This window comes from Salvelinus fontinalis, chromosome 1 (genome assembly GCF_029448725.1).
Source record: "Salvelinus fontinalis isolate EN_2023a chromosome 1, ASM2944872v1, whole genome shotgun sequence".
NCBI classification, from domain to species: domain Eukaryota; kingdom Metazoa; phylum Chordata; class Actinopteri; order Salmoniformes; family Salmonidae; genus Salvelinus; species Salvelinus fontinalis.
The window spans coordinates 27,000,471-27,025,887 of NC_074665.1; the positions used below are offsets into that span (position 1 = coordinate 27,000,471).

The 25,417-nt window shown below is 42.9% G+C and overlaps 1 protein-coding gene across 5 annotated transcripts in view; it reads left to right on the forward strand.

Moving 5' to 3' along the window:
* LOC129851477 (Golgi-specific brefeldin A-resistance guanine nucleotide exchange factor 1-like) overlaps positions 1-25,417 on the forward strand; it is a 129,039-nt gene that overhangs the window by 66,415 nt on the left and 37,207 nt on the right. For all 5 annotated transcript variants that reach the window (XM_055918099.1, XM_055918056.1, XM_055918071.1 and 2 more), the window contains exons 4-7: positions 17,140-17,271; positions 22,735-22,853; positions 23,359-23,467; positions 23,921-23,981. In XM_055918099.1, the coding sequence (XP_055774074.1) occupies positions 17,140-17,271; positions 22,735-22,853; positions 23,359-23,467; positions 23,921-23,981 (421 nt within the window). The remainder of the gene's footprint in view (positions 1-17,139; positions 17,272-22,734; positions 22,854-23,358; positions 23,468-23,920; positions 23,982-25,417) is intronic.

Consider the following 25,417-nt stretch of genomic DNA (forward strand, 5'->3'; position numbering starts at 1 on the left):
AGATAAGGCTCTTCTGTGTCATTAGCATTATCTCACAAGTAATTTGCTGAAGGCCCAAGCCTATACTACGCCATCTGTTGGTATAACGTCGTTATTGATTGCAGTTCTTAAACAAGCTCTAGACTTCTTTTTTGGAAATGAAACCGGAAGCTGGAAAGCAACTCTAACATTTGGGTTAGAGTCGCTTGATTGACTAGCTAGCTTCGACTAGCTACATTCGGTTCTTGTCCTTTGCTGATGCTACATTACTGACAAAAGTTTGTATGTATAAGAATATATTTAACTGAGTAAAAGTAATAATTGAACGTGTAAATGTTAATTCATAGTCGTAACAGGGTTTGTATGTTTACAGACCTAATTTAACTTTACTCTTCATGTTTCACGCTTGTTTTTTCTTACGATCCTAACAATACGTATGTTCAACCTTTTGGCAGGTATCTCGGTCCATTTTCATTTGAATGGTACCACCCACCAGCATGGCGCTGTTTATTAATCAGAAACACATGCAAAGTTCGAGTCGCGATAGAGCTGAGCAATACAATAGATAATATTATTTATATATAAGAGTGAGCAAAGCTGTCATGGCAAAGGGTGGCTACTTTGAAGAATCTCAAATATAAATATATTTTGATTTGTTTAACACTTGTTACTACATGATTCCATATGTGTTGTTTAATGGTTTTGATGTGTTCACTATTATTCTACAATGTAGAAAATAGTAACAATTAAGAAAAACGATTGAATGAGTAGGTGTGTTCAATTGTTTGACTGGTACTGTGTGTGTGTATATAGGCCGTTAACCATTGGAAAACATTTATCAGTTCCAGTCTACTTAACGGGATGGGTCTCCCATAGACACCAATGCAATAGCAGCTTGGTCTGATCTACTTACTGTAGTTCATTGATTTCCATTGAAAAAAACAGTGGGGAGTCTCGCGTCCTCTTCAGTCTCTGGCTACAGCTTTTCGCTTTAACCGACACTTGCGTGATACGGTTGAATTTTAGAGCCCCACTTCCTGTCGTCCAAAGATGAATGGTTTCGACCATTAAGGTTTTAGGCAAATTCGTTTTGCATGACCCGGTGCCCCAAGTTTGCTCATTTTCTACCATTCCATTGATTCTTAAAACAAAATCTCCACCCATCCGGGGCGTTGGACCATGCAAAACGAACTCGCCCATTGCTTCAGTAGTTAGGCTATCCATATTACCGGAGCTTATGTTCTTTCTATTTCTATGGTGGATTCGCAGCCGCAATTCAGATAATTAATTAATTTATAGCTAGCTAGCTTGCTGCAACAAGAGAGAACACAAAATATAGCTATTTGATCATGTCCGTGTGCATGTCCAAATAAACTCTGCAAAAAAATAAACGTCCCCTTTTCAGGACCCTGTCTTTCAAAGATAATTAGTAAAAATCCAAATAACTTCACATATCTTCATTGTAAAGGGTTTACTTTCTCTAGGATATGTGGGACGCTACCGTCCCACTTGGCAAATAGCCAGGGAAAATGTAGAGCGCCAAATTCAAAAAAATGATATAAAATCAAACTTTCATTAAATCACACATGTAAGATACCAAATTAAAGCTACAATCGTTGTGAATCCAGCCACCATGTCAGATTTCAAAAATACTTTTCGGCGAAAGCATAAGATGCTATTATCTGATGATAGCACAACAGTAAACAAAGAGAGTGTAGCATATTTCAACACTGCAGGCACGACACAAAACGCAGAAATAAAATATAAATCATGCCTTACCTTTGACGAGATTCTTTTGTTGGCACTCCAATATGTCCCATAAACATCACAAATGGTCCTTTTGTTCGATTAATTCCGTCCATATATATCCAAATTGTCCATTTATTTGGCGCGGTTGATCCAGAAAAAAACAGCTTCCAATTTGCGCAAAGTCACTACAAAATATCTAAAAAATTACCTCTAAACTTTGCCAAAACATTTCAAACTACTTTTGTTATACAACTTAAGGTATTTGTAAACGTTAATAATCGATCAAATTGAAGACGGGTCTATCTGTTTTCAATACAGGAGATCAACAAACTAACGCTACTTTTCTAGTCTTGCGCAACTCTCAAACAGTACACATGACGTTCCACTGTTTCCAGGTGGCCTCACTTCTTCATTGCACAAAGGAATAACCTCAACCTATTTCCAAAGAGTGGTGACATCCAGTGGAAGCGGTAGGAACTGAAAACAGGGTGATTAGAAATCCAGTATTCCAATGAAAAGTCATTGAACAGACAGTGACGTAAAAAAATAATAAAAATTAATGGTTAGTCCTCGGGGTTTTGCCTGCTACATAAGTTCTGTTATACTTACAGACATGATTCAAACAGTTTTAGAAACTTCAGAGTGTTTTCTATCCAAATCTACTAATAATATGCATATCTTATATTCTGGGGATGAGTAGAAGGAAGTTGAAATTGGGCACGCTATTTATCCAATAGTGAATTTGCTGCCCCCTATCCTAGAGAAGTTAAACACTGTTTCTCATGCTTGTTCAATGACCCATAAACAATTAATGAACATGCACCTGTGGAACGGTCATTAAGACACTAACAGCTTACAGAAGGTAGGCAATTAAGGTCACAGTTATGAAAAGTTAGGACACTAAAGAGGCCTTTCTACTGACTGAAAAACACTAAAAGAAAGATGCCCAGGGTCCCTGGTCATCTGCTTGAACGTGCTTTAGGCATGCTGCAAGGAGGCATGAGGACTGCAGATGTGGCCAGGGCAATAAATTGCAATGTCCGTACTGTGAGATGCATAAGACAGGACGGACAGCTGATCGTCCTCGCAGTGGCAGACCACGTGTAACAACACCTGCACAGGATCGGTACATCCAAACACCACACCTGCGGGACACGTACAGGATGGCAACAACAACTGCCCGAGTTACACCAGGAACGCACAATCCCTCCATCAGTACTCAGACTGTCCGCAATAGGCTGAGAGAGGCTGGACTGAGGGCTTGTAGGCCTGTTGTAAGGCAGGTCCTCACCAGACATCACCGGCAACAACGTCGCCTATGGGCACGAACCCACCGTCGCTGGACCAGACATGACTGGCAAAAAGTGCTCTTCACTGACGAGTCGCGCTTTTGTCTCACCAGGGGTGATGGTTGGATTCGTGTTTATCATCGAAGGAATAAGCGTTACACCGAGGCCTGTACTCTGGAGAGGGATCGATTTGGAGGTAGCGGGTCCGTCATGGTCTGGGGCGGTGTGTTACAGTATCATCGAACTGAGCTTGTTGTCATTGCAGGCAATCTCAACGCTGTGTGTTACAGGGAAGACATCCTCCTCCCACATGTGGTACCCTTCCTGCAGGCACATCCTGACATGACCCTCCAGCGTGACAATGCCACCAGCCATACTGCTCGTTCTGTGCGTGATTTCCTGCAAGACAGGAATGTCAGTGTTCTGCCATGGCCAGTGAAGAGCCCGGATCTCAATCTCATTGAGCAAGTCTGGGACCTGTTGGATCGGAGGTTGAGGGCTAAGGCCATTCGCCCCAGATATGTCCTGGAACTTGCAGGTGCCTTGGTGGAAGAGTGGGGTAACATCTTACAGCAAGAACTGGCAAATCTGTCCATGAGATGCACTGCAGTACTTAATGCAGCTGGTGTCCACACCAGATACTGACTGTTACTTTTGATTTTAACCCCCACCCCTTTGTTCAGTGACACATTATTCCATTTCTGTTAGACACATGTCTGTGGGACTTGTTCAGTTTATGTCTCAGTTGTTGAATCTTATGTTCATACAAATATTTACACATGTTAAGTTTGCTGAAAGTTAACACAGTTTATTGAGAGAACAACGTTTCTTTTGTTGCTGACTTTATTAATGACGTCTGGAATATGACACTTTCATTAAAATGATCAAACGGCAAGAGTCAGACAAACACTAGTCCTCAACATGTCAACAGCTGGTATAGGCACTTTTTAGCTGAGACTTTTCTTTTGACATTTACGCTGGTAGTCTTTTTCTGACATTATTATCTCCTGACTTGCAATAGGCCTGTCTTAAATGAAATGGTGCTCGGATAACTTTCATTTGCTAGCTAAGGTTAGCATGCTAGCTAGTTACACTGGCAGCTGTCCGTCAGTGCCTTATTTGTCGTTATTTCTCTGCTACATGTGGAAATCACAACTTTCCCACCCCCAATTCCTGAATATGCATTAGCAGCCTGCGTCATTCTTCCAGGTGGAACCTAAATTCGATTTTTTTTGCTCTAGGACAGGAATTACTCGATGTTAATGCGTCAACTTTCTCTGTGGGATTTTTAACTTACTGTTCTGGAACAAGGATGTAACTAAATGTAGCAGAGCCTGGTGAGAGAACACTGCCACAGACCAGAGCTAGGAGGGTTCTCTGGGTACAAAGGCTCAGCGAGGCAGAGTAAACGGTTTAATCCTTGCTTTATTTCATCATTTTACATGCAGAAATCCTCAAGAATAAAGAACTTAAAGTATAACTTCAGTAACTAAGGTTTCTCTTGAACAATGTACTATCTCCCAACCTGTCTGCTGCCCCCGGTGGCACAACAAGTGACTGCAGTTTAGGTGGCTGCAGTGGTTGTGCTTCTGGCTGCACAGGGGGTATTGGCCAGACTCCATCTGGTTCCCATACCTTACATGAGGACACCTTGGGCCAAGGAGACAGTGGCAGCTGCTTGGAGTCCCCCACAGCATGACAGGGCAGCAGGTAGCCTATTGAAAGTCAATCTCGCAAATGGACCATTTATAATGGTTTGTAGTCTTAACATCTGGCACATAAAAGCACAATTGCTAGAAAATAGCCTTAAATTATAATTTTTGTGATGTTCGTCCAAGTGTTTCTTGCGCAGAGATTTCGAGATACTCTATCCAACTTTCACCACTCAAACTCTCCTGTCGGATTTATCTATAGTTATGCACACGCGTGAAGGGGATTTATTTACAATTATTAACCTGGTTCAAGCCCTGAATGCTGATTGTCTGAAAGATGTATGACAAAAAGTACATTATTAATTACGTTGGTAACCAGTTTATAATACCAATAAGGCATCCCGGAGGTTTGTGGTATATGCCCAATATACCACAGCTAACGGCTGTGTCCAGGCACTCAGTGTTGGGTCATGCTTAAGATCAGTCCTTAGTCGTGGTATATTCGCCATATACCATACCCCCTTGTGCCTTGTTGCTTAATCAAAGCAGTCAAAAGAGTTAAATCAACATCCATTGATGGAAAATGATCTGGTGAGTTTAATAGGGGTGAGTTATCTTTTCTCTTTGTTACATATTCAAATTCCTTTTATACGTAATGTCATAGCTCGCAATAATTCTTATTTTGAGAAAACAATTATTTAGCTTCTAACGTCATTACAAGTTACTACGATATTCCTTAATTGGCTCAATAGCATTATGGAAAAAGGGTTTATTGTATAAATATGATAAATCCTCTTTTGCTGTGAAAAAAATGTGGCCTAAATATACTGAACAAAAATATAAACGCAACATGTAAAGTGTTGGTCCCCTGTTTCATGAGCTGAAATCAAAGAACCCAGAAATTGTCCATATGCACCATAAGCTTATTTCTTTCACATTTTTGGAACTAAGTTTTGCTTACATCCCTGTTAGTGTGCATTTCTCCTTTGCCAAGATAATCCATCCACCCGCCATGTGTGGCATATCAAGAAGCTCATAATTGAATATTCATTTCTCTACCATAAGCCGCCCCCAACGTTGTTTTAGAGAATTTGACAGTACGTCCAACCGGCCTCACCACCGTGTAACCACGCCAGCCCAGGACCTGCACACCTGGCTTCTTCACCTGTGGGATCGTCTGAGACCAGCCACTCGGACAGCCGATGAAACCTTAGAAATAAAGCCCTTTTGACTGTTTTAATATTAAATACAAATAAATACAAAAAAATAGTAAGATACACAAACTAATAAAATAAATAAAATGTTATTTGTCACATAAACATGGTAAGCAGATGTTAATGCGAGTGTAGCGAAATGCTTGTGCTTCTAGTTCCGACAATGCAGTAATAACCAACGAGTAATCTAACCTAACAATTCCACAACTACTACCGTATACACACAAGTGTAAAGAGATAAAGAATATGTACATAAAGATATATGAATGAGTGATGGTACAGAACGGCATAGGCAAGATGCAGTAGATGGTATAGAGTACAGAATATACATATGAGATGAGTAATGTAGGGTATGTAAACATAAAGTGGCATAGTTTAAAGTGGCTAGTGATACATGTATTACATAAAGATGGCAAGATGCAGTAGATGATATAGAGTACAGTATATACATATACATATGAGATGAGTAATGTAGGTTATGTAACATTATATTAAGTGGCATTGTTTAAAGTGGCTAGTGAAACATTTTTACATACGTTTCCATCAATTCCCATTATTAAAAGTGGCTGGAGTTGAGTCATATGTTGGCAGCGGCCACTAAATGTTAGTGGTGGCTGTTTAACAGTCTGATGGCCTTGAGATAGAAGCTGTTTTTCAGTCTCTCGGTCCCTGCTTTGATGCACCTGTACTGACCTCGCCTTCTGGATGATAGCGGGGTGAACAGGCAGTGGCTCGGGTGGTTGTTGTCCTTGTTGATCTTTATGGCCTTCCTGTGACATCGGGTGGTGTAGGTGTCCTGGAGGGCAGGTAGTTTTCCCCCGGTGATGCGTTGTGCAGACCTCACTACCCTCTGGAGAGCCTTACGGTTGTGGGCGTAGCAGTTGCCGTACCAGGCGGTGATACAGCCCGACGGGATGCTCTCGATTGTGCATTTGTAGAAGTTTGTGAGTGCTTTTGGTGACAAGCCGAATTTCTTCAGCCTCCTGAGGTTGAAGAGGCGGTGCTGCGCCTTCTTCACAACGCTGTCTGTGTGGGTGTACCAATTCAGTTTGTCAGTGATGTGTACACCGAGGAACTTAAAACTTACTACCCTCTCCAATACTGTCCCGTCGATGTGGATAGAGGGGTGCTCCCTCTGCTGTTTCCTGTTTCCTAATAGTGTAATTATAGAACGCTTGTGAAAAGCAGCATGTCTTCAACTTTGTTGCATTCATCTGACCATGCAGAGTGAACGTCAAAGTACTTGTGATTCCGTGGTCAAGCAACTGCTCTCTCCTTGAGTGACAGGGGGCAGGGCTTTGTGTGGTTAGCAGCAGAAAGAGGAGGGAAAGAGACTGAAGTAGCAAATTAAGTAAACTATAAAAACTGACAGAGGCACAGTAGTTGCGTATCACATTTAACAAACCAAACATTGAAATACCATTATAGAAGGTAAAGTAAAACTCTCTCCCATCATGCTCAAGAATAAGGAACTTAAAGTATAACTTCAGTTACTAAGGTTTCTTTTAAACTAAATCTTATCTTCCAACCTGTCTGCTGCTGTCTCCAGTCCTTTCTTCCTTGAATGTGAGCAGCAGCAGCAGCCTACTCAACTGTTTGGGCTAATTAAGGATTCTCAGCTAGCCTCTATTAGCCTCCTAACTGGGAAGGTGCTGGAAGGCAACCTAAGGTTTAATGCCAATGTGCTAAAAATGTACATGTTGAGTCTGAAAAGTGTATTGAGTCTGAAAAACACCTAGGATATTGTACTGTGCACCTGTGCGTGTTGTTTTTTGCTGTTCACTTTTGAAGCAGTCCTCTCAGAAAAAATGTTCTGCCTTGATCTCGTACTGATCTCTGCTAATAGCTTTTCTACTTGACTTCAGATTCACCATACATACATCTGCAACAAACAAGAACAATGCTCATTAAAGTAAAAAAACTAATATGAATGTTGATATCAGGACATTCTGAGGGTCTTGTGAATCTCTTCTACTGGTGCCTACAGTGCCAGTTTAGTGGGAGCTCAGCTCCTCGTCCCTCCTAGTATTCCATGTTTTAACCTCTCTAGGGTATGTGGGACGGTAGCGTCTCACCTCGTCAACAGCCAGTGAAACTGCAGGGCGCCAAATTCAAAACAACAGAAATCCCATATTTAGAATTCCTCAAACATACATATATTTTACACCATTTTAAAGATACACTTGTTGTAAATCCAGCCACAGTGTCCGATTTCAAAAAGGCTTTACGACGAAAGCAAACCAAACGATTATGTTTGGTCAGAGACAAGTCACAGAAAAACACAGCCATTTTTTTTTAGATGGCACGGACTGAGGTGCTTTCCTGGGGGCAAAGGATCAGGCTCTCCCCGTCTCTGCTTTGGTTGTTTGCAAAGGTAGGCCACACATGGCTGCTCACACCAAGCAGAACAATGGGCTATGGTTCCAAGATGGCCAAATATCCTCAAACAACCTCAGAAAATTGTTCTAACACACACACACAGACAGACAGTTGGGAGGCAATTTACATGGATGGTGAGTGACTTTCATCCTATTTTTATATAGAGCAATGTCAGCCAGAGGTCAACCTGGTTATGGTGTGATCATCTCACTGTGGTGGTGCTGCGGCCGTCTTTATTTATTTCACTCTACACTCTGGAGATTGAGCTGAACTACAGAGCCATATTTAGCCTTTATTTAAGAAGATTGGGCAGGCCAGCCAGAGACTGTCCGATGGCCTAGCCCCTGCTTACCGATGGCCAGTCGGATCAATACAACACAATTGAGTTCACCAATCTGAGGGTCTTTGAGACGCAGCCGTGGCACTTAAGGGGTGATCGCTTTTGATGAAATCTTTATCAGCCTCTATTGACAGATTCAGTTGAGCAACTTCCTCTCCCGTCCCTTGCTCCTCTCCCAACTGTAAAGTAATGTATACTAAGCCCCCTCCTTTAAAAGTTTCTAAGAGCTGATGGAATGATTGATAGGAACACAACCCCTTTAAGTTTGTTTTTGCTATTTCTGCCTTGATATCTGATGGAGGAAATTACTTTTCAGCGGAGTTCAAGTGACCCCTATGGTTCTTTGAGACCGTTGTTCAGTCCGATACTGCAGCATTGTGGCAAAACGTACACCAAATGGACCTACCCCATCAAAGGAGCATTGAGGGAGAATACAAAGAAAACATCAGCTTCCCCAAAAAATGAAGAAAAAGAAAAAGCAAGCGGGAGGAGATTTACTTTTAGAAGCAAGTCTAAGAGCAACCTGGCGTCCGATGAAGGATTGTGGAAATTTCGAAAATGATTACATATTTGATTTCCAAACAAGCCGCAGGGGTATTGGATATCACAAGCTAATGCGTGGCGGTCACATGTGCACTGTTGGAAATTTGGTCGAGGCTCTTCTCAGCCTTTGAAGTCACAAGTTGTTTTTTCGCGTTTAGAGTAGCTGCTCCAGAGGAAGCCTAATCCATGTGATATTGCTATGGCAAGCAGTATTTCTACACAACACTCCAAACAGTGTTCGTGACTCCACTAATTTGCCGTTGTTGTTTTACCTGCTTTGTATTTTGCAGCCCCTCTACACCCCCATCTCTCTCTCTCTCTTAGTTACCCTCAGAGGGAGCTGTTACCCAAGCCTCTGTGGATTGGCCCGAGGTGGTTTCCCAATCGCGAGAGATGCAAGGCGAACTGGATTTCTGTGAATTGATTAAGAGGAAGATTTGGTTCATGTTCTGCAGCTGTGTTTGGTTGGCTCAATGATGTAACCTGACTTGAATCTTTAATTGATACACCACAATCTGCCTCTTGTGGGTGCTTTAGAATAAGCTTGTTCATTGTTTTTCACTCTGTCAATTGTACACATCTTTTGTCATTGTTTTGGAAAATGTAAACATACAAGCACTGTTGTAGGGCATTATGGGATTTCTTCCAGTCGCTTTGACCCTGCTGCACCACCAGCAACCCCCACCCCCACACCAAGCCCAGTCACTCTCCAGTCAATTTCATTAATGCTAAATCCCACATCCTACACAGCTGCCTTTAAAAAGAGCTTTTGGAAATTGAGTTGTAATAAGATACCGTGCGCTGCCAAGGTGAATAAGAGGCGGTTCTTGAATGCCTCTCTCACTGTGTGTCTCACCCTCTGTCTTTCTCTCTGACACACACACATTTGCTCCATGTTGTTCCCATCTCTTACCGTGCTGTAGCAGCGGGAAAAGGTTACAACCTCCACAGCAGCTAATTCCCCATTGATCTGCCCTGGGGCACCATAGCTGTTTACACAGACCTTTTATAGAGAGCAAAGCATATTAAAGGCAGAGAAAAGTCCGCACACTGCTGTTGACCACGCTGTTCTGTATGTTTGTGCACAACAGCAGAACTGAGGGCTAAGGCCCTACCGAGACTTCCCACACTTGGTTGGGATTTGAAAATCCCACTGCCATAAGGGGAGATATCTGAGAGCATTAAGATATTGGAAAATAATATTGCTCCTTTTTCAGAGTAGAGGCCATGTGATCTCTAATCAAGTCATTTTCTTTTTTGTTTACAGTGCATTAGAAAATTATTCAGATCTTCACTTTTTTCACGTTATGTTACATTAGCCTTATTCTAAAATGTATCATTATTTTTTCCCCCTCAATCTATACACACAATACCCCATAATGACAGTGAAAACAGGTTTGTAGAAATTTTTGCACATTTATTTAAAAAAAGACATACCTTAAATACACTGCTCAAAAAAATTAAGGGAACACTTAAACAACACAATGTAACTCCAAGTCAATCACACTTCTATGAAATCAAACTGTCCACTTAGGAAGCAACACTGATTGACAATAAATTTCACATGCTGTTGTGCAAATGGAATAGACAAAAGGTGGAAATTATTGGCAATTAGCAAGACACCCCCAAAAAAGGAGTGATTCTGCAGGTTGTGACCACAGACCACTTCTCAGTTCCTTTGCTTCCTGGCTGATCTTTTGGTCACTTTTGAATGCTGGCGGTGCTCTCACTCTAGTGGTAGTATGAGACGGAGTCTACAACCCACACAAGTGGCTCAGGTAGTGCAGTTCATCCAGGACGGCACATCAATGCGAGCTGTGGCAAAAAGGTTTGCTGTGTCTGTCAGCGTAGTGTCCAGAGCATGGAGGCGCTACCAGGAGACAGGCCAGTACATCAGGAGACGTGGAGGAGGCCGTAGGAGGGCAACAAACCAGCAGCAGGACCGCTACCTCCGCCTTTGTGCAAGGAGGTGCACTGCCAGAGCCCTGCAAAATAACCTCCAGCAGGCCACAAATGTGCATGTGTCAGTATATGGTCTCACAAGGGGTCTGAGGATCTCATCTCAGTACCTAATTGCAGTCAGGCTACCTCTGGCGAGCACATGGGGGGCTGTGCGGCCCCACAAAGAAATGCCACCACACACCATGACTGACCCACCGCCAAACCGGTCATGCTGGAGGATGTTGCAGGCAGCAGAACGTTCTCCACGGTGTCTCCAGACTCTGTCACGTCTGTCACATGTGCTCATGTGCTCAGTGTGAACCTGCTTTCATCTGTGAAGAGCACGAGCACAGGGCGCCAGTGGCGAATTTGCCAATCTTGGTGTTCTCTGGCAAATGCCAAACGTCCTGCACGGTGCTGGGCTGTAAGCACAACCCCCACCTGTGGACGTCGGGCCCTCATACCACCCTCATGGAGTCTGTTTCTGACCGTTTGAGCAGACACATGCACATTTGTGGCCTGCTGGAGGTCATTTTGCAGGGCTCTGGCAGTGCACCTCCTTGCACAAAGGCGGAGGTAGCAGTCCTGCTGCTGGGTTGTTGCCCTCCTACGGCCTCCTCCACGTCTCCAGATGTACTGGCCTGTCTCCTGGTAGTGCCTCCATGCTCTGGACACTACGCTGACAGACACAGCAAACCTTTTTGCCACAGCTCGCACTGATGTGCCATCCTGGATGAACTGCACTACCTGAGCCACTTGTGTGGGTTGTAGACTCCGTCTCATGCTACCACTAGAGTGAGAGCACCGCCAGCATTCAAAAGTGACCAAAACATCAGCCAGGAAGCATAGGAACTGAGAAGTGGTCTGTGGTCACCACCTGCAGAATCACTCCTTTATTGGGGGTGTCTTGCTAATTGCCTATAATTTCCACCTTTTGTCTATTCCATTTGCACAACAGCATGTGAAATTTATTGTCAATCAGTGTTGCTTCCTAATTGGACAGTTTGATTTAACAGAAGTGTGATTGACTTGGAGTTACATTGTGTTGTTTAAGTGTTCCCTTTATTTTCTTGAGCAGTGTACATAAGTATTCAGACCCTTTGCTATGAGACTCAAAATTGAGTTCAGATGCACCCTGTTTCCATTGATCATCCTTGAGATGTTTCTACAACTTCATTGGAGTCCACCTGTGGTAAAATAAATTGATTGGACATGATTAGGAAAGGCACACACCTGTCCCACAGTTGACAGTGCATGTCAGAGCAAAAACCAAGCCATGAGGTTGAAGGAGTTGTTTGAGGAGCTCCGAGACAGGATTGTCGAGGCACAGAACACACCAAAACATTTCTGCAGCATTGAAAGTCCCCAAGAACACAGTGGCCTCCAATCTTTTTTTGTGTGTTTTTTTGGTACTTTTTTAGCACTTTTTTCAGGACCCCGCCTTTCAAAGATAATTCGAAAAAATCCAAATAACTTCACAGATCTTCCTTCTGAAAGGTTTTAACACTGTTTCCCATGCTTGTTCAATGAACCATAAACAATTAATGAACACGCACCTGTGGAACGGTCGTTAAGACACTAACAGCTTACAGACGGTAGGCAATTAAGGTCACAGTTATGAAAACTTAGGACACTAAAGAGGCCTTTCTTCTGACTCTGAAAAACACAAAAAGAAAGATGCCCAGAGTCCCTGCTCATCTGCGTGAACGTGCCTTAGGCATGCTGCAAGGAGGCATGAGGATTGCAGATGTGGCCAGGGCAATAAATTGCAATGTCCGTACTGTGAGACGCCTAAGACAGCGCTACAGGGAGACAGGACGGACAGCTGATCATCCTCGCAGTGGCAGACCACGTGTAACAACACCTGCACAGGATCCGAACATCACACCTGCGGGACAGGTACAGGATGGCAACAACAACTGCCCGAGTTACACCAGGAACGCACAATCCCTCCATCAGTGCTCAGACTGTCCGCAATATGCTGAGAGAGGCTGGACTGAGGGCTTGTAGGCCTGTTGTAAGGCAGGTCCTCACCAGACATCACCGGCAACAACGTCACCTATGGGCACAAACCCACCGTCGCTGGACCAGACAGGACTGGCAAAAAGTGCTCTTCGCTGACAAGTCGCGCTTTTGTCTCACCAGGGGTGATGGTCGGATTTGCATTAATCATTGAAGGAATGAGCGTTACACCGAGGCCTGTACTCTGGAGCGGGATCGATTTGGAAGTGGAGGATCCGTCATGGTCTGGGGCGGTGTGTTACAGCATCATCGGACTGAGCTTGTTGTCATTGCAGGCAATCTCAATGCTGTGCGTTACAGGGAAGACATCCTTCTCCCTCATGTGGTACTCTTCCTGCAGGCTCATCCTGACATGACCCTCCAGCATGACAATGCCACCAGCCATACTGCTCGTTCTGTGTGTAATTTCCTGCAAGACAGGAATGTCAGTGTTCTGCCATTGCCAGCGAAGAGCCCGGATCTCAATCCCATTGAGCACGTCTGGGACCAGTTGGATCGGAGGCCAGGGCCATTCCCCCCAGAAATGTCTGGGAACTTGCAGGTGCCTTGGTGGAAGATTGGGTAGCATCTCACAGCAAGAACTGGCAAATCTGGTGCAGTCCTTGAGGAGGAGATGCACTGCAGTACTTAATGCAGCTGGTGGCCACACCAGATACTGACTGTTACACATTTGATTTTAACCCCCCCTTTTTTCACGTCTGTGAAACTTGTTCATTTTATGTCTGTTGTTGAATCTTATGTTCATACTAGAGGTCGACCGATTATGATTTTTCAATACCGATACCGATTATTGGAGGACAAAAAAAGCAGATACCGATTAATTGTCAGATTTTTGTATTTATATATTTATTTATTTGTAATAATGACAATTACAACAATACTGAATGAACACTTTTATTTTAACTTAATATAATACATCAATAAAATCTACTTAGCCTCAAATAAATAATGAAACATGTTCAATTTGGGTTAAATAATTCAAAAACAAAGTGTTGGAGAAGAAAGTAAAAGTGCAATATGTGCCATGTAAAAAAGTTAACTTTTACAACATGAGAACATGTGAAAGCTGGTGGTTCCTTTTAACTTCAATATTCCCAGGTAAGAAGTTTTAGGTAGTAGTTATTATAGGACTATTTCTCTCTCTACCATTTGTATTTCATATACCTTTGACTATTGGATGTTCTTATAGGCACTATAGTATTGCCAGTGTAACAGTATAGCTTCCGTCCCTCTCCTCGCCCCTACCTGGGCTCGAACCAGGAACACATCGACAACAGCCACCCTCGAAGCATCGTTACCCATCGCTCCACAAAAGCTGCGGCCCTTGCCGAGCAAGGGGAACAACTACTTCCAGGTCTCAGAGCGAGTGACGTCACCGATTGAAATGCTATTAGCGCGCACCCCGCGAACTAACTAGCCATTTCACACCGGTTACACCAGCCTAATCTCGGGAGTTGATAGGCTTGAAGTCATTAACAGCTCAATGCTTGAAGCATAGTGAAGAACTGCTGGCAAACGCACGAAAGTGCTGTTTGAATGATTGCTTACGAGCATGCTGCTGCCTACCACCACTCAGTCAGACTGCTCTATCAAATCATAGACTTAAATATAACATAATAACACACAGAAATATGAGCCTTAGGTCATTAATATGGTAAAATATTAACTAAATATGCAGGTTTAAAAATATATACTTGTGTATTGATTTTAAAGAAAGGCGTTGATGTTTATGGTTAGGTACACATTGGTGCAACGACAGTGCTGTTTTCGCGAATGCGCTTGTTAAATCATCACCCGTTTGGCGACGTAGCCTGTGATTCGATGAGAAATTAACAGGCACCGCATTGATTATATGCAACGCAAGACAAGCTAGATAAACTAGTAATATCATCAACCATGTGTAAGTTAACTAGTGATTATGTTAAGATTGATTCTTTTTATAAAATAAAGTTTAATGCTAGCTAGCAACTTACCTTGGCTTCTTGCTGCACTCGCGTAACAGGTAGTCAGCCTGCCACGGAGTCTCCTCGTGGAGTGCAATGTAAGTGTCCAAAAAATCTGATTACCGATTTGTTAGGAAAACTTGAAATCGGCCCTAATTAATCGGCCATCCCGATTAATCGGTCGACCTCTAGTTCATACAAATATTTACACATGTTAAGTTTGCTGAAAATAAACGCAGTTGAGAGTGAGAGGACGTTTCTTTTTTTGCTGAGTTTACAATGGGGGAATTTCACTAGACGTGGACTGACAATTTTTGAAAAATAGGCACGGTGTGCTCTCGGTGTTCTTTCCCTCTAAAAACAGAAATATATCATTCTAAATAACAAACTGTTATTTTTGTCTCACCCCATGTTCAAGATTGTTTTTTTCCCCTTTATTCAGATTACAATCTCTCACTTTCGGGTATTTGAAACAAAATCATCTCCAAAATATCGTTATTTTTTAAACAAGCCATAGAAAGTTGGTTGCAATTTCAGTTAGAAAAAGGGGGGGAAAGTAAAGAACTTGTCTGTCGGTCCTGCATTAAAGACCAAAATTGGTTAAAATAAATTGTGAAAAGTAAAAATATATACCAGTTTTATTTAAGGACCATTAAATGGACAGCTGTGCCATATAGATTGCAAAATAGTTGGGAAGAGATTTTCGATGTACCGACTCCATGGCACATGGTTTATGAATAATCATTTTTACCTACTGCAGACCTAAAACCTATGGGTTTAACCTTCTGAATTAATGATTATATTTGAGATAGAAGCTGCCTCTTAATGAGTTCCGAGCGCCGATCTGTTATCCAGCGATTATTAGTAATAATAATGAAGGACAGCATGGGGACTGGTCTTGATGAATCAAGCAAATTTTTATTTGGGCATGTTAGGATTATTTTGCACATCACTTGCAGTCACTTAGTAGCTTAGGCCTACAGTACACTCGACTGGTCCAGTTGTACAGCGCCATATTTTCCTAACTGAAACCCTTAATGAAATCGCTTTAGCTGTGATTTTAAAACGAATCAGCTGATGCATTGGTCTAGAGCCAGGTGGTATTGGCGGACAGTCACCTGTGAGCTCTGGAACTTTTTTCTGATTTATTTACAAAATTGTCATTTTAAATGCCCGGCTACTCTAGGTGTGACAATGCCCCCAAATTGCATTGTATTAAATGTTTATTTCAACTACATTTTAGTTGCACTTGCCCCCCAGCTCCATGACCTTGGATAAAACCTTGCTGAGATGATCAATATATTCGTTGCATTGTTGTATGGTCAGTTTCTCAAGCCAAAACATACTGATGGCCTTCACCAGTTCATCTTTGCTTGTAGGCTTGGCAGAGTTACGGATACATTTTTCAGAATAAAGTAGGCTAATGAAGGCAACAAATTGTTGCTTACTGGAAAACCCAAAGTCATCCAATTGTTATAATAGGATTTGAAGCAATAGTCTACCCTCGTGTGGTCAACTATTTCAGCACCATTTCGCTCTGCTCTGAGACAAGCATGGGGACTGGTCTTGATAAATCAATGAGATTTTTCTCTCCGTTTCGGTGTTGGTTAGCCTACAATTAGACTGTGGAAATGTTAGGATTATTTTGCTCTTACTCCCGACCGGTCACGTTGTACAGCAAAACCCTGAGGTTTTCGTTTTTCAATTTTCTTGGAATAGAAACACTATAATTTTAATAAAATTAATTAAGCTACATTTCTTAAAATCAATCCCATATACTATGTTCTTACAGAAAAAGGTTTTAAATTCTCTATGTACAGTCTCAAAGATACCCTCTGGTGGTCAAATTAGCATTAATGGCAACTATGGCTGACACTTAAATAACTTGCCATAGAATTCTGCGGCAACCCACAAGGTGTGCTGCAGTATGAGACAACTTTTAAAGGAAGAACCACTGTGTATATAGTTTTAAATTATCACTTAAATTGATCCACCAAAACACAAACCTATCAATACATTTAAAGCTGTTTTGTATTCAGTGTTGCTTAATTGTAAGTGTTGACCGACCTCTCCTCTCTGTCTCCGCAGAGCTGTCAGATGTGGAGCCCAACGAATTCCTGCGGCCCTTCCTGGAGGTGGTACGATCTGAAGACACCACCGGACCAATCACAGGCCTGGCCCTCACCTCTGTCAACAAGTTCCTGTCCTACGGCCTCATAGGTGAGCAGCACAGCTGTCCTCATACACACAGACAGACCGGTCAGGTCTGTTGTCTAAGCATTTATGTTATATACAGAGAACACTGTAAGGTGCTCTGTCAGTTATTTAGCCCTGATATTGTAAGTAATGTAGCATTGACAGAGATTTCTGTGTGGGACCACTACGTTGTCGTTAAAGACGGCTTTCCATTTGGAGGGGTGACTTGTTTATATTGTCAATCTGTGAGAACACAGTCATCATGGACTCCCTCTGGCTCCAGGCATGCCAAGAATGGCGAGTTCTGATTTATCGATGCTTAAATGGACGTGTTGTTTACTACAGAAATGGCACAGCTCGTCCTTGCTAGCATCATCATGGAAATATGGCAGGCGTCCGCCAGTTGCCAAAAGTGTGAAGAAAGCATGTATCACCAGATGTTATTCTAAATGGCAGGAGTTGAATAAATGTTACATCTCCGACCGTCAAAACAGCTGCGACGCCTCGCTGAAATAAATAAGCTCCATTGTAACATTGAGTAACACCATTTATCGCATCACTGTCCAGAACATGTTGTTTTTATTGGGCTGTAATTTTATCATTCAGCTGTTATATTGGCCAAATATTTGGTGAATACAACATATGTGGGAAGGGTAGGCTATGTGTAATTTGATTTCAGCTCTACGACCATTGCTTTTGGCATGTGTCCTGGGGTGTACCGTAGTTGTCTTTTTCGAGTCTGATCCCACAAGCCCTTGGAATACCTGGCAAACTGAGTCTAGATGCACGTCCTCACACACCCTCACACACACACACCACTCTCTCACAAACCACAAGCACACACCATCACAGATCAGCCTCTCACAAATCACTCCCAGATCCCCTGTCTGTCACTCCAAACCCAACGTCGGTTTCCTAATCCTATAACCCCCCCCCCCACACACACACACACCTCATCAGTGGAGTTCAAATGGGTGGGAAACCATGGCAACGTGACCCTGCAGCCCTCAAGACAATGGCCCTCCAGCGCAGAATGAAGGATATGACACGCTCAGATATTACCCTCCGTTTGAATTCAACCCGTGTTCCTCAAATGCTGTGAGGTCTTTCCCAGCTTGTTAACACACTGAAGTCAACGGCATCATTTTCCCCTACACCATCTGTCTGCTCACACAGCAAGCGGCTCGTTGGATCACAGTCGTTAGACGTATTGAGGAACTGAGGAAGCACTGGTTGTATTGGACTCTGATCGTACATAAATACATGCATTTTTCAACAGCATATTACTGGACAATAAATGTAGTGTAGTTAAATACTTAAACTTTCTAATAAAATGCTAAATAATGATTGAGAGTTTCAACGGAGATTCTGCATCTATAAAGTATTATGATTTCAATTGTAAAATGAATTCTAGAGATTTTAATTAATTCAACGGATGAATTCTAGGCCTTCCCGAAAAGGTTGTAAAATACTGAAATTGATTTCTAAATGTAATCTGTTTAGACATTAACATCGTTATTCACTAGAATAACGTATTCACTTGAATAACTTATTCACTTCACTACTAGAATATGTACTTACTATAGAGTTGGCCCTGATGTCTTGTTGATTAGCCAGTAAGTAGTGCCAAATTTACAGGGCTTAGTTACCATTTAAATCCAAATAGTTCCTAAGTACTGCCTTAGTAGTATTCTGGTACTTACGACATGGTCATTTAAAGGAAATGCCAGTACCTAGTTATTTAGAATTGACTGCAGAGTCGGAGAGAAACCTCTTACCTTGATAACCAGGTGAACTAGAGACTGTCTGTCTCGTGTTCATAGAGTCATGTGAGACTGAATGAACGATCTTTCAGTGTCGAAGGGCTTTTATACTAATGAGCCTGCTCCAGCCGTTCTGATTAGGCCCTTCTCCAGTGAAAAGTCAACTTAGTATCCCTCCGTTCAGACGTTTATGAGAGCTGGCTGTCTATATTAGCTAACAATATGACATGTAGCCTACATTAGTACTGCACACGTAGTAGGCCTACTCAATCTATGAAAACTTTGGAAAATGCAGTAATTTTGAAATTGCTTTCAAAACCCCAGCCAAAGGAAATGTCTCAAATGAAGTCATTTTTGCTCAATTGTCCACTTGTCACACCGTTGTACAAGCGGAGTAAGAGGTTTAAAATGACTTATGTTGGTGGTGAATGACTGATACTAAGAGACAGGCAAAGGGCTGATCTTGTTGAACACTGCCATCTGCTGGTTGCAGTGTCAATAATGTTCAGATTTAATGGTCATTCACTCGTTTTTGATCATTTTATTTGTCAATTTTGTAATAATTTCTCAAATGTTTCCCATTAGATGTATGGTAAGCCTAACGCTAATTAGAATCTCTCAATAGATTTCTCAACATCGGTCTACATTGATTAGGGATCGATTCACTTTGGCATAGTTTTTCCTCACTATAAAGTTGTCTGTTATGGAAACAATTAACAGTTTTCTTCAAGTATCACAACTGAAAAGTCCAATTGCCAAAACATGTTAATAGCAGCGATGAAGCGGCCACTGGTGGCAGGCTAAATACGTCTCTCTTAGTCTGTCTGCTTTGTTGTATAGATGTAGTGGAGGTTTTTGTCTTTGAATGATTACAGAGCTCTGCTTTCTCCCGTGTCTGTGATGTGGTGGAGAGGGATCTGCAAGTTTGCACACATTCTTAATATCCCTTCTCAAGCCTCCTCTCAGGAGAAACACACCACAGCATGTAACTCAGCCCTGTTGCTTTTACCCTGCGTGTCACTTTGAACATGTTCCCCTTCGTGTCGTCCCTTTGTCCCCCCGTCACCCTTCCTCTGTTTGCAATGGGCCCTGACTTACCCCCTCTGTCGCCCTGGGGGGTCCGGAAAAGATGGAAGGAAGAGACCAAGGGAAATCACACACACACTCCCACTCGTGCACACATTTCATTGAGTGAGGGCTAATTCCCCTCAATCTGTGGCCTGAGGTCTGCTGGCACGGAGGGAGTGCTGGCCTAAGCCCCTCCACTGATGGACATCCTGATCCCCTCCTCTCCGACATCCCTCAGAGCCTAGAGGCACCACCACTCAGCCTGCTGAAAGCAGCCATGACCACACCAGCCTCATAAGGCTCATAGAACAGCTCAACTGAGCATTTGCCTTCATTACCCGCTCAAAAGAGAGGCGCAAAATATCACACAGGTTTTCTAATGAGTTGTTACGTCATATAGGCATTATATAAAACATATTAAAACATGAAGGCCAGTTAAGTCAACTTTTAATGCAGCGAAACTATTATTGCAACATTTGAAGATCGGGTATTTTTACAAAAATGTTACATGGGCCTGTCTGATAATAGTGCTATTCAATCACAATTATTTTATAAAGTTCTTTTTTACGTCAGCAGTTGTCTCAAAGTGCTATTCAGAAGGGGAACAGGTGAGCAAACTTGACTTCACTTACACTAAGGAAAGGTACACACCCTTTTGTTTGGTTTGAGGAGATGTATTGGTCGTCGTACAGTATGTGCCTCTGGGGTTTTTGTGTGTGGCATTCAGAAACCCACTCTCCTCTCTCTCTTACTCGGCAGTCTGACTGTTCTTTTTTTCACGTCATACTACAGAACAGCTGTTCCAGCCACGCACTCCCAGCCAACGGTGTTATCTTAACAATAGTCCTCCCCTTAGGCTAGGGGGATTAGTATTTAATATCACTTCTGACATTCTGCTGGATAGCCCGTGGCTCCAGTTTCTGTGGTGGGATGAGACGTTTTCGGCACAACTCCCGCGGTTGTTGTGACCCTGGCCTCGTTGAGGGACTTTGGCAGTGCACAGTTTCACTCGGCTAACCACGTTTGCGCCGTTTCTCGGCATTCACTCAAGTTATTTCACAGCGTCGACAAACGCTCCAAGACTTTACACACACACACACACTCATTTGCTAAACATCTCACTGATAAGTAACTTCACCCCACTTCATTTGGCTAATGACAGCAACTATCGATTGTCAGTGGGAAGGATGGCACCAGCCTAAACCTTTCCCCCCTCCCCCGCCTAAACCCTTCCTATTTATCCGTCAATAGATAGAATGTTGTGTGGCATCAGACCTCTACCTGGAAAGACTTTCACTTGTTATCCCTCTCCTTCCCCTAGTATGCTCTCTGCTTATTAGGCCAAGTTAATGAAATGCTCCTTTTAAGAGCGATGGGAAAGAAAAACATGCTGGCTCCAGGCCGCTGCCTGGCCTTGTTGGGTTTCAAAACACTAGCTCCTGTTGCCTAGACAGCCAATTGGCCAGCACGACCCACAAAAGGCCACATTTGGTGATTAGATCTCCAGGCTTTGAAGGACCTTCTGGATTGACCATGCTAGATTGTGTGTGTGTGACCATCAGATGTAAGACTTATTGGCTCGACAGTCCAATCATGCAGTGCTATCACTTGTCAGAAAACCTGTCCTCTGCATTATCTGTTTGACAGCAGCTGTCTGTGTATTAAACATGCATTCATGTAATGATGCACTCCTAGATAGCTTTGTTTCCCCTCTTGCCTTAGCATGGGGTCGTTCCATGTCATTTCAACAAGCTATGACACCCCCCATCTCAGATTGTTCTGAAATCATTTTTGTAGCTAGAAACGGGTCAAATTAGCATTCAGCAACATTTAAAAATATATATATAATTTGATCTCTGAGAAATTAAGCTAATTGATTGCACGCAAATTGGCTATTTTAATTTATAGAAATCATATAATATTCAATAAATATTGTACCTAACATCTGATTTGGACCAAACTTTTTTCAAACATTGAGTACATGAGGAATCCTAAGAAATTGTCATTAGCCAACCACGGCTTTTGAAGTTGTTGGACATGAAGTGTGAAAATGCTAATATAGTTACCATTGATTTGCATTTGATTTGTGACACATGCTAAAAAGTTAGCATTTGAAACAGTGGACAACAAAACCAACACGGATTGTTGTCATACCTTGTCAATAGACTGTCAAAATCCTCTTCCTTGTGCTTTTTGAGGTGGAGCGACACTAGGGCTTTTACTTTTCATTTTTGCTATTTTAATTATTCAATAGCTCAGATGACAAAAATGTGTCCTCATTGGTCATATCGGAACAGAATAGTGGTTTAGTTGGTCTGGAAAACAATGTCTGCCACACAGGTATGTTCGTTTTGAGGTTGAAGGCCATCATAAGGATTTCCTTAACATCAAACGTTTCACAGATTGTCTTGTAGCACAGTATTGACATCTGGTAAGAAGATGGCAATATCAATTTGCATTCCATATTTGAACATTGTCGTGTGCCTCACACAGTTCCAAATGGAGCTGTCACTTAAATTCAGCTGAAGTGTTGTGAGTGAAACTTGGCAGACTTGAGGCTTGAATGAGCAGCGTAAGAAATGAGCGGTTTTATAAAATGTCCGCTGATTTCTAAGGAGATGATCACATTGGCCATCTTGTTATCTGTCCTGTGCAGATGCTAACCACGAGGCGGCGGCGGAGGCCATCGAGAACATGGCGGATGCCGTCACACACGCCAGATTCGTAGGGACGGACCCCGCCAGCGATGAAGTAGTGCTCATGAAAATCCTACAGGTAATCTTACAGCTAAAATCTCCCAGCTAGACGTGCACCAGACGATGATCAATCAAACAAGCTCAAGGCCTCCATCTCAAATGTCACCCTTTTCCCAGTTTACAGTAGTGCACATATTAGACGCTGCACTATATGGGGAATGGGTTGTCCTTTGAAACTTTATACAAGTGTATTACATGCATGAATACCCTGGCTGGATTCCCTTTGAGGTTGAACATTTACTGTATGATGACATACCTCGTAAACAGAGGAGGCTGGTGGGAGGAGCTATAGGAGGATGGGGTCATTGTAATGGCTGGAATGGAATAAATGGACGGAGTCAAACGGGGTTTCCATGTGTTTGATTCCAAACCCTCCATTCCAGCCATTACAATGAGCCTGTCCTCCTATAGCTCCTCCCACCAGCCTCCTCTGATCGTAAAAGCCCATGTGGAACTCAGATGGCAACCCTGAATGTTACGCATGCACACACTCGCATGTATACACACTGTCTCTGCCTTGACAGGTCCTGAGGACTTTGCTGCTCACGCCCGTAGGAGCCCACCTGACCAACGAGTCTGTGTGTGAGATCATGCAGTCGTGTTTCCGCATCTGCTTCGAGATGCGCCTCAGCGGTGAGTTCTCCATCTCAGTAATTCTCCCAGTGATTGATGCACCTGGAAGGAACTGCAGCTAGTCCACATGCTTTGCTAGAAAGACACTAAGCTGTATTTTATGAAGCTTTTCCAGGGAAAGAATTCTGTAACTCATGGATATGAACCTGATTCTCACGTTTAGCTTCCATGGCCTCCGGAATCCTCATCACTCCAGCCTAACGTTTTGATGAACTCTACCACTCAACTACAACTCTCACCTCCTCCAGACCTTCAGGCGTTAGTAGTTCATTAACCCCCCCCCCCCCCCCCTTTTACCCCCCAACCCTACCTCAGTCCCTGAGCTGTGCTTTAATAAAATGCCCTCCTTATCCAGGCCAAACATAGACAGACAAGAGGTCCCAGCCTGGCCTCTTTCCTCTTGTCTTCTGGGCTCTAATGGCACCTCCTCTGTTTGTTTTTCCCTCTCCACAGAGCTCCTGAGGAAATCAGCCGAACACACACTGGTGGACATGGTGCAGCTGCTGTTTTCCAGGTAACGGGAAGGGTGGGGAGATATATATGTGTGTGTGTGTGTGTGTGTGTGTGAGACAAGCCCAAGCCTCCAGACCGTACACTGGGACTGGAAAACTTCAGGAAATGAACTTCCAGTTTGTCTATAGAGAACCCTTTCAATTAGGATATTTGATTAGAGTGCCTACCCAGAAAACCACTGGGAGGGAAAGTTGTAGGGTTAGGGCTTACCTCACTGTGCTGTGTGTAAATTACAAGTCTGTTTACTTTTACAAGTTGCTTCATAATCAATGTCTGACTTTTTAGTATGAAGATCATTTGGTGAACTTAAACTCCAACTGAAAATCCCAGTCCTCGTCATCAGACGTGTGAGCCATTGGTTCTGTAAACAACCATGTTAAAGCGCCAATGATAATCATTCAAGCTTTTTTTATGCAAAAGTCAGTTTACCATCTACTGATAATGGTATAATCCCTGTCAAGCCTCAATTGGAATTATCATTAAATACAGTGCCTTCAGAAAGTTTTCATACCCCTTGACTTTTTCCACATTTTGCTGTTACAGCCTGAATTTAAAATGTATTAAATTGAGAGTTTGTCACTGGCCTACACACCATACCCCATAATGTCAAAGTGGAATAATGTTTGTTTTCTTTACATTTTTATGAATTCATAAAAAATGAAAAAATGAATTGTCTTGAGTCGTCTAAGTATTTAACCCCTTTTTTTATGGCAAGCCTAAATACACTACATGACCAAAAGTATGTGGACACCTGCTCGTCGAACATCTCATTCCAAAATCATGGGCATGAAAATGGAGTTGATCCCCCTGTTGCTGCAATAACCGCCTCCACTCTTCTGGGAAGGCTTTCCACTAGATGTTGGAACATTAGTGCAGGGACATCACATTCAGCAACTAGCCTTAGTCAGGTCGTGCACTGATGTTGGGCGATTAGGTGTGGCTCGCAGTCGCCGTTCCAATTCACCCCAAAGGTGTTTGATGGGGTTGAGGTCAGGGCTCTGTGCAGGCTAGTCAAGTTATTCCAGACCGATCTCGACAAACCATTTCTGTTTGGACCTCGCTTTGTGCACGGGTGCATTGTCATGCCGAAACAGGAAAGGGCCTTACCCAAACTTTTGCCCCAAATTTGGAAGCACAGAATTGTCTAGAATGTCATTGTATGCTGTAGCGTTAAAATTTCCATTCAGCGTAACTAAGGGGCTTAGCCCGAACCATGAAAAACAGCTCCAGACCATTATCCCTCCTCCACCAAACTTTACAGTTGGCACTAGGTAGTGTTCTCCTGGCATCCGCCAAACCCAGATTCGTCAGTCGAACTGCCAGAGAACACGTTTCCACTGCTCCAGAGTTCAATGGTGGTGAGCTTTACACCACTCCAGCTGACGGTTGGCATTGCGCATGATGATCTTATGCTTATGTGTGGCTGCTCGGCCATGG